This window comes from Haemorhous mexicanus, chromosome 3 (genome assembly GCF_027477595.1).
Source record: "Haemorhous mexicanus isolate bHaeMex1 chromosome 3, bHaeMex1.pri, whole genome shotgun sequence".
Taxonomy (NCBI): Eukaryota; Metazoa; Chordata; class Aves; order Passeriformes; family Fringillidae; genus Haemorhous; species Haemorhous mexicanus.
Window position 1 is genome coordinate 114,976,615 of NC_082343.1, and position 10,235 is coordinate 114,986,849.

A 10,235-nucleotide genomic window follows, 5' to 3' on the forward strand; every position below is an offset into this window, starting at 1 on the left:
ACATCCCACCTGCAAAGCAGCTGCCCCTCTCATGCTCCACACCACCCAGGCATGTCCCAACCCAGAGTCCTTCCCAGCAGCCAGCCCCCCAGGCAGGCAACCCCTGGGGCCAGCACTCCCTTCCCAAAATAATCTCAGACATCTGGGACCACACGTCATTTGGAGGAGTCCTGATGTCTGAGGCTCAGGGCGTCACTGATTTTTTTTTTTTTTACAGCTCCAGCACTGTGAGCCCTGGATGTTGAATAATAGTGGCTCCCTGTCTTGCAAATCCAAGAGTCTGTCTTGGAAAGTCATTGGAGTTTGAATAATAAATATTAGGTTGGGGTGTTTTTTTGCCTTGTCTAGGATTTCAGCATGAAGGAATCAGGGTTTTCCAGCCTCTCCCTTGCCCAGGAAAACTGTTCTTTCCCTTTCTGAAAGAGCAGAGCCTGACATATGATAACAGGACTCCGGAAGCTGGAGCTTGAAGGAAAATTGAGGTGCACCAAAGCACGAGGGCTGGCAACAGCCAGGGGTGGGCAGCTGGGAATCCAGCAAGAGGGAGATGTCTCCTGAACTGTCTGGAGGTGTTTGCAGAGCCAAAGGAGGCCCTCGAGGTCAGAGGACAGCCTGGAATTTGCTTAAATATTATGAACACAGGGAGCTCCATATGGAAAAACCAGGAAGAATTGGCAAAATCTTGCTTGGAGGGACTGATGTGGCCTCGTTCTCCCTCCCTGCTTCAGCTCTGCCCCCAAATTTCGGTTTAAACCTTTTAGGAGAATCTGATGGCAATGGGAACTCAGCCCCATCCCAGTTCCCTGTAAATCCACCGTGCTGGAAGCATTGTCCAGCGGCAAAGGGCTGAGCTCTGGGAAGGAGAGCAGGAGCAGCGAGCAGCGTCCCACCACGGGACCTCTCCTGAAATGCTCCCCCAAGCAGACACCAACTTAATTCCCAGGGATTAGGAGGAAGCATTTCCAGGCAGTGATTTTGTTATCCCAGATTCAGAAGCAATCCAGTACCAGTCCCTGGTGGAGACAGGAGATCAGCCCTGAGGGATCCCTCATCCGGCTGCCCTCGCCCCACCTCTGCTGGAAAAATTATTAATTTTTGGCTTTCCAGGAGTTATTTCTTTTCCTCTTTCACAAACAAAATTAATTTCTGAGTCTCTCCCAAGTCTGGTGTGAGTGGTTCGAGCCCAGCTGGCTCTGATAAGGGTCTCACAAGCTTTAGGGGTGACTAAAAATAATTAAAAAAACATCCTGAATTCCTTCAGCATATAAATGAAGTCACCACTTCTCAGGAAAAAAAGGAAGGTCCCACTGGATTCTGGGGTTTCACCTCTCTGAGAACACATGTAAATTCCCATGTAATTTGCAGTGGGCTGAGTTTCTTCCCTATGGAATCTATTTGAATGGGCCTGATCCTGCACCAGCTCCCAGTGAACTGCCCTGTGCTTTAATTCAGGGATAGTTCTGAGCAAAGAATATGGGTATTTTTGAGGTTGCTTTTTTCTATGTCACTGATTTTTCTGGTTTTTTAGGGGATGTCTGATCCTAAAAACCTGAGCAGGTTTGGCCTTAAAAAGATAGAGAAAGCAAAAAGAGATTGGAAATACCCAACTTGCTCCCCCCTGCAAAGACTTCATTCTACAGCTAGGTATCCACCTCGTTAAGCAAAAAAACCCCTCTGTGCCAGCAAATAATTGAGAAAAAAATTAATCACTGGGCACTTCTTGGAAAAGAAAAAAATTATTTTCTCTTCCAGTTGATGCTGCCCTAAATTTGGCTTTAAAATCCAGGTCTCGCCAAAACCCCAAAGCTGAAACATTTCAGCGCTGATGATGGGGTCAGATCTGCATCCAGCTTGGAAAATCTCTGCCTGGCTCTTCTTTTGGAGCACACCCAGCACCCGCCAGTTCTTTTTTTGGGGGATGAGAAAATCCAGCCTGAGCTTATTGTATTGAAAAAGAAATCGCCGCCGAGCGCCGCGAGCGTTTAGAAAGGTGCAAGAGCACGGGGAATGCTGCGAACTCAACGCACCCTGCAGCAAGGAGCTCCTGGAAAAAAGGGAAAAAAGGAAGAAAAAGGGAAAAAAAGGGAAAAAAGGGGAAAAAACCCTGACATTTTGGAGTAGGTTTGAGAACACGGGTGTTTTCAAAAGAGCCTCTAATGCCACTCGTGCCAACGGTGCTGGGATTATTTTTGAGTGCTGTCACGCAAGTGCAAGCACCCATGTGTGGGAAGACCTCAATGCTCAGGCCTGGCAGATAATTGGGTTTAATTTGTCATTACAGATGTATTTACAGCTCGGGCCCGGTCACCGTGACCGATGATGTGGAAGGCAGGAGAAGTTTTCATATTTTGCCATAATGTGGGATGTGATCGTAGACAGCTGCAAGAGTTCTGTCCCATGAAGGAGAAAGACCAGTTTTTCTTAAAATTAAAAAGAAAACCTCAATCCGACCTTATAATGAAATTTGCTCCTATAATTTGGGTTAATTTGGGAGGTCAGAGCAAATTCTCACCTATTTCCCTGGTTATTTAAGCAGCGTTTCACACTCGCACACCAAAGGCAAATTTACACCTTCCTGCCAGACGGCAGCGCGGATTCCGACCCGCCGACAAGGTGAATATTTGGCATTTCCAGATATTCCCATCTCCCTTTTTGCAATCCTGCAGGCATAATTACACACATTCCTCACTCCAAAGCAACTCAGACCTGTAACAACCCAACCTGGCCATTACAACCGAAGGGTTTTGGCAGCGTAATCGCATTTTTCAGGATCCCATGTCCCTGAAACGTGCAGCTGGCGCAGCAAAAATCTGCATTTCTGCCTGTCCCTCCCAGCATCTACGAAACTTTTTTTCCTAAGCCTGTGGACTGAGCTCTTGAGGTAAATTCCCACCTGATTTTGAGCCCCAAAGGGGAAGCAGACTCTTTGTTAAGTTTTTTTATAGTTCAGTTGCAAAAGCCTTGAAGAACCCAAGATTTCGTCTTCCTCAGCCCCGTGAATCCCCAGGAGCGTTACCGAGCAGGGGGAGATCCCCGAAAATCCCATTTCTGCACCTCGTTTTCAATAAGGAAATTGCAGGGAGGGAAGGAAACACTGGGCTGGTGGGCAGATTTGGGAATAAAACCTCTCAAAGTTGATATATTTGCATTCCTTTTTTTTCCGTATGGTTGCAAAGCTCCGCAGGGCTCAAGGAGCAAAAGTTTCAGCCCAGAGCCCCGTGCCAATGAGAAACAAAATTTCTGTAGTTTTGGGACAACATAATCAATTTTTTTAATTTGAATTTTCTTTAAAATTGCATCTTTATTTTAGCATCCTTCCTCAGAAACAACAGGCTGCCAACCTTCAGGCACCTAAAAAGCCACTTTTTCACCCAGTTTGGAATTTTATTTGATATTTGGTGCTTTATTGGTGGTTTTTTCCATACATCCTTACATTTTCAGAGAGAAATGGTTTGCCCTTTCAAAATACCCCTCTGTATTTGGCAGAACCAGTTTTGGGGAGCCCCTTTCTGCCGGCCAAGCCAAGCATTTCCCATCATCAGAAGAGCACAGAGGTGTCAGGATTGGGCCTGGTTTCCTGGTTTCCTTTGGAATACTCTGCCTGATAAACCCTCATCTGTTTCCAAGAATTTCACCTCTTTCCCTTAAAATTTCTGGCAAAAAAATATGTAGAGAGAAAATAAAAGTTGTCTCTTAAAAAAAAATTGCTGTTATTGTTACAGGGATAAAAAAATGCACATGGATGGGTGAAAAATAATTAATCCGAGTTTAATAAAGTCTTAGATTAAGCACCACCATCCACTGCTTAAAGTTTTACTGCTCTACAAAAATTTGTGAACATTTATATTATATACTACCCCATGGCTCTTCCTTGCAACGTAAGTTGTGCTTGGTAATACAGTGCAATTTTTAAGTAAATAATTGAATTATTAACAGCAGTGACAGAGTGCCGGTGATGGTATTATTTTTATTATTATCACTGATTTATTTGCAATTTAAATTCTACTGCTTGGGGGGCTTGGAGGGGGAATAAACACTTGTGTGTTCGAGCTTGATCTTGCTCAGAGATTAGAAACCCCCATTCTGTGGGTTTCATCCCAAATCCCAGACTGTCGGGTGACAATTAAATTAGGAGGGAGAGCAGAAGGTGGATTCAGACCCGGAGGGGGGAACAAAGCCCTGGGCGAACCTTCCCCGCCGGCGGGGCTGGGGTGAGAAATGCGGCCGCTTGCGAAACGGGGGATGGAGGAAAAGGCAGACACTTTCAATAGCCCCATCCCGATGTCCTACAGCCCCTTCCCGGTGTCCTACAGCCCCTTCCCGCTGTCTCACAGCCCCTTCCCAGTGTCCTACAGCCCCTTCCCGGTGTCTAACAGCCCCTTCCCACTGTCCCGCAGCCTTTTCTACCATCCTACACTCACATCTCTCTGTCCTATGGCCCCATCCCTGCGTCCTAAGGTCCCATCCCACCAGGATCAGGACGATGCTGGGCCGCCCTCATCGCCTGCCACCCCACAGGAACCAGCCACCTTGTCCCTTGGTGCGTGGGGAAGGTCAGGGGCTGCTTGTAGGGCAGAGGGTTGTAACAAATGCCAATGAATCACTGGAAATGTCAGCCCCGAGATGCGACAGGGCAGATCTCTTAGCATCCCTGTGGGAAAGCTTAAAATCTGGTTCCCAATCTCTCCCCCAGCAGCAGCAGAAAGGACATTTTCCAACCCAGTGTCTGCTCCAGGCTTTGATCTTCCCAGATGCTGCTGCTGTGTTCCAGCAGCGCCTGTCTGAGGAGCCCTGACTTCGATTTAGCCAAAAATAAAAACCCAGAAAATAACTCAAAAAGCACCCACCAGGAATGCTCACAGCCCCGATTTATCCCCAACCACAACAATACCTCCGCGATGCCACAGCGAAAGTCAAATCCCCGCTGTGAGCAAAATAAAAGAGGATGGCAATCTGGGATCGGGGCGTTCTTCCCCAGCCCGGAAAGATCCAGGAGGCAGCGAGGAGCTGCGGGATGGATGCGCTCGGACCCCCGTGCCGCCCTCCATTCCGCTCCCCTCTGCCTGGGGAAGGGGCAAGAGCCAAACTGCCCATCTAGGGTAATTTTGGGAGCGATTGCAAGAGATTTTTGGTGCTGGCGGGGAAGTCTTTTGAGAGGGGATTCTGCAGCTGGTCCTTTTCATGGCTCATTAAGTCGGGAATTCACAGTAACTCCATCCCAGGCCATGCCTGGGGCAAGTTCACTGCCTCGACCACAGGGTCTGATCCTGCTCTTCAGGGTAATGAAATCAGTCACCAAACTTACCCTGAAAAGCCCAAATTTGGCATTTTGAACTCACACCAGGGAAAGTTTTCCAAACGGGCCCGTGCGTTTTACCCATCCTTCCCAATGCTTTATACCACGGTTTAACCCAAGCAAAAATTCCTCAATTTAGGGAAAAACAAGAAGATTTGTATTTCTTTTAGTGTTATTTTCTTCGAATACATTTTCACTAATCTTCTTTTCCCTGTGTGTTGCTTTGTTGTTATAGGGATATATTCATATTAAACAGGAAGGAAAATGTCATGCCCAATTGTATGGACTGTGAATTCATTTCTGTATATTCAGCTATAGCTGCCTATACTTGATCTTTATTTTCCAATAATCATAGTAATTAAAAATTTAATGACCCCAGGAGCGCTCTGCATTTAGTGCTACTCGAAGGTGGTGGGTATTTCTCTGGAAAAGAAAATGAGAGCGCTGAAAATATTTATATTTCACACATTCAAAAGGATTGCATTTCCACCTTGAGATTCCTCGCTGTGCAGAGAATAAAATTACTTTTAGCCCTAAGAAAAGGCAAAGAAGGAGTCAACTCCACCGTTCCAAGGATTTCTCAGGTGCTGACCAGGCTCGGTTGTGGAATTAAAGTCGGTCTGTGGTGGGAATAATCCACAACGGTGTCCCCCCCACTACATCTTTCAGAGCCTTCAGTTTTTCAGGTTTTTTTACCCTTAAAATCATTAAAATAAAACCCTTTCCCAGCTCAGAACCCCCCAGCCAGCCTCTACATGCTTTGCTCAACCCCCTCGATGCCCAAAGCATCGCTCGGCTTCAAGGAGGGACCCGGCAGCGATCGCGTCCCGACTCACGGAGAAGTGGGAACGGGACAGGTCTGGACCTAATGCTACTTCCCGGAGGAGCTGCTTTCCAAAACTCCATTTAAAACTCATCTGCTCTCAGACAGTTAATTTTTTTTTTTTTTTCTCTTAACCAAAACACAAGCATTTTTGTTTTAAAATTCGAACGCTTTTCCATATCCAAGGGAAAGGCGTGATTAGCCCCGCGCTAATGAATCCCGCGGATTCGGCCGCGCTGACGAGAATCCGGCACCCGAGTCAGGACCTGGCCGTGGAGTCCCGGCTCCTTCCTCCTTCATTAAAAACCATTTTCTGCACTAGCTCAACTCATCCCTTCTTTCCAGTGCTATTTAAAACCCTTTTTTTTTTTTTTTTTTTTTTTGCCATCAAAATGCAGCACAAACCACCACGCTCAAAAACCCCAAATCCCCGAGCACTTTAAAAGCTGATGGGTGTTTCTGCAACTGCAATTCTTCATTTGCATTATTCTGGGTTTAGAGTATTTTTATTATTAAGAGCCCTTCTGAAATCACTGTAAAAAGGTGAATTTTTTTTTCCCGAGGAAGAGATGGCACCATAGTAAAGTACAAATATTCATATGTGCTTCCTGATATTCAATTAATATTTGATTTTTAAATTCATCCTGATTTTTTCCTCTGCGATCTGCCTTCTCATGGCTTCCAAAAAAACATTGCCTGATTGGCTAAAATTTTATCCTTAATCTGTTCCTCGTCCGGAGAAATTTTCTAGCACTTAGAGAAAAGCACAAGATATTGGCAAGGCCAAGCCTTCATCAACGCCCAACTTTCCTTCTTTTAACGTCTTAAAATAATGCTAAAGACAACGCAAATCCCGTTGGACACAATGGAAAAACCACCCTCCAAAATTCGGATCAGAGAACACAATTGTAAAATAGATCTGCAGACAAATTTGAAGTATTTTCTTTGTTAACCCCGACCCCAAAGCCGACAGAAATACCTTAATGGAGAGGAGGCGGGAAGGAAAAAAGTGTTTATGAAACCATGCAAAGATGTGCCTGCATTTCTCTCTCCTTTTATCCCTCTTCCATCTCACTAAATATAAAAGTAGTGTTTTAAGCCATTTGGACCAATTCTTCGTTGTAGGAACCAGAGGAATTTAATGAAAGTAAAGGCTCTGAGTCTTGACTCGGCACAAGAGATCAGGGTGAGGATTTTTGGGGTAAGGAGACTCTGAAATACCAGGGTTGTGTTGTTCAGATGTGCCTAATTCCCCAAAAAGCACCATTATAAATATGGATGCATTTCTTTTAATCCTTCTCCATCATCTCTCCCACCGCAGCTCTAAATTTCTCTTTGCTCTCCCTTTTTGTAGCCCAACTGACCTTTCTAAAAGAATTTTTTAAAAGACCAGAACGTAAAACAGCCCGAAGGGAAGATTTGGAATTCATGGACCCAACTTTGCTTTCTCAATGCTCCCAGTTTAACACCTAAAGCCAGCTCAGGAAGGGGCCGCCTGCGTGTCCATGGAACATCGTGGTCCTGCACCCCAAAATTATCCCCATCAGAGCCCCTAAACCCTCTCTGAGCTATTCTAGAAGCCAGCAGGCCCTCGCTCCAGAGCTCGGCTCATCACTCCTTGCTGCTCCGGGCCTGCCCTAAATTTCATTTACTTTTTGGAAACTGTGGCCTTTGAGGATGTTTTGGAACGGTGATTTTGCAGAATAATTAAGAATAAGGACCCCGATGTTTTCCAGCCAGCGCCAACCCCAATACTCCGAATTCCTCCCTCCAAAAACCAAAACCTATGCACAGAGGGGTGCGTGCCCCAAAATCTGGGGGATAACGGGGTGAAACCTCCCCTCCCGTCTCCCAGCCCCGTGCTCACCGATGTTGGCGTGACGGGCGGCCGCGGGCGTCCCTCGGCTCTGCAGGTTGTGCAGCATGGGGCTGTCAAAGGGCGAGGAAGTCCAGGTCGTGGCCATTTCGGGGCTCATGTAGGCCGGGTAGGGGCTGGAATAGGAGCTGCCGAAGCCCCTGCTGTACTGCTCCCTCCCGTTAGCAGAAAGGTTCAAGGAGCTGCTGTAAGCCGCCGCCGCTTCCCGGGAAGATGTGGCCGGGATGGGGGTGCTGGTGGAGAAGGAGAACCGAGGTGACACGGGAGGGTGAGAAGATCCAGGGTTGTAAGCGGCGCTTTCGGCTCCGGGCTGAGTCCAGATGGAGTGGCTGGAGACGGGGCTGCCTTGCTGGGAAGAGCCGCTGCTCTGCAGGTAGGGCAGGCTGGGGAGCATGGAGGTGACCCTCGTGGTGGGCACATAGACCGGGGACGCTGCGGCAGCGCTGTGCATGAAGCCACCTGCCCCCTCGTACGCCGGAGGGCCGGGGTTGGCTGCCATGGCTAAGCTCTGGTACATCTCGTGCGGGGCCTCCCCAAAGCCCGGCCGGCTCCCCAGCCGCGATCCCGAGCGATGGGGAGCGCCTGGAAAACCCTCGGCTCCACTTTTCCCCGGAGCGGTCTCGCGTGGGCGCAGCCTTCCAGCCAAAACCAAAACACCACCAGCGATGCGATTTTCCTCCGACCCCCCCCCCTTCCCCACCGCCCACCTTCCCCACCTTCAGCAGGTCCCGCCGCCTCTTGCAGACCCCGAGCAAGAAGTCCGGGTCCCTCCGGAGGGGAAATTTAGCTCCCGCCTGGATTTAGCTGCTCCCACCGGGCTCCATCCATCACCTCCCGCCCCCCCACCCCCCCGCCCTCCACCATGAGGCTGGGCTGTTTAAAACCCTCGGTCAGTCTCCTCCTCCCTCCCCCCCCCGCCCGCCCCTTCCAACACCCCCGGGGGAGCAGGGGGAGATGCTGCCGGGATGCGGGATGCGGCGGCGGCCGGGCCGGGACCCCCCCGGGCGGGGAGATAAGGAGGTTAGAGAAGGGGGGGAGGTGAAAGGAAGGGGGACACAGCCGGGAAGGTGAGAGACAGCGATGCTCTCTCCTCTGGCCCGGAGCAAAAACCTTTGTCCCGCAGGTACGATCGGTGCTTTAAGTTGTTAATGGCCCCCGGGGCCGGCGTTTGATGTGGGCGGCGGGAGGCGACTGAGGAGGGCTGGGGTGGGGGGGAGTTAAATTAGGGAAAACTAGGGGGGAAAGAGGGAAAGGAGGAATGATGGCTCGACCCTCCCACCCCGCGCCTGCCCCACGCGTGTCCGCACCCCCTAAAGCCCAGCCAGAAGTGACCGAAGGGGCTTAAAGGAGAGGGGAGGGCATTACCCACTGCAGCCCCATTAGTGCTGCCCAAAGTGGGGAGCAGACGCCAGGCAGCGCCCACAAAACTCCCGCTCCCAGGTGTTTTCTATCCCTCTCCGCCGTTTTTCCCGTGTGGGGAAGTGGGAGAAGCTGGAAGCACAGTGGGGTGACCCACTGGGGACTGGGAATGCTGTAGGTCTGGATGGGGAGGAAAGTCCCAGAATCCTGGGACAGGGTGGGGCAAAGGGGTGCTTTCCCTCATGTTGGATTGGTTTCGAATTTGGGGGAATTTGGGGTGGGTTCGGGCCTTGGGATGCCATCGGGGCCTTGTGCATGGCTTGCAATGGCAGGACCCCAAAACCCTCTTGCGGAAAGGGGTCAGGGTGAAAGCCCTTTCCAAGGAGGGTCCGGGAGGAGGGTGAGATGAGTTGAGATGTGAGATTCTCTACAAATCATGGAGGGAGCCTCTTGGACGGGGCTTGGAACAACCCGGTCTGGTGGAAAGTGTCCCTGCCCAGGGCAGGGGGGTCGGAACTGGATGAGCCCTTAAGTATTTTCTAACCAAACCATTCTGGAATTGTAGGATTCCATGAAAACCACCTCACACCGGGAGAAGAGCTGGATGGGCTGCGGGAGGGGGGAATTATGGCCGGAGAGTTGGCTCTTGGGACTGCTTTAGGTTTAACCAACAGATTCCCCCGGCTGAACCCCTCCGCGGGGCTGAATTTAGCAGCAGAAGAGATAACCAGCAGATAAGGGCTGATACCCTGGGAGGACAGCGGGAGACGGGTAGGCGGCCGAGGAAAGGAAGAGAAGCCGGAGCTGGGAACAGCGCTGGGAAGGGGTAAGGATGGAAGCGAGCCGGGAAGAAGGGGCTTTAAGGGAGGTCTGTGTCCCCC

The 10,235-nt window shown here is 49.8% G+C and overlaps 1 protein-coding gene across 2 annotated transcripts in view; it reads right to left on the reverse strand.

The window, feature by feature from the left end:
* GATA4 (GATA binding protein 4) overlaps positions 1-8,657 on the reverse strand; it is a 28,037-nt gene extending 19,380 nt beyond the window's left edge. For both annotated transcript variants that reach the window (XM_059843103.1, XM_059843102.1), the window contains exon 1: positions 7,987-8,657. In XM_059843103.1, coding sequence (XP_059699086.1) covers positions 7,987-8,512 — 526 coding nt within the window. In that variant the 5' untranslated portion in view covers positions 8,513-8,657. The remainder of the gene's footprint in view (positions 1-7,986) is intronic.
* Positions 8,658-10,235: the final 1,578 nt, after the last annotated feature.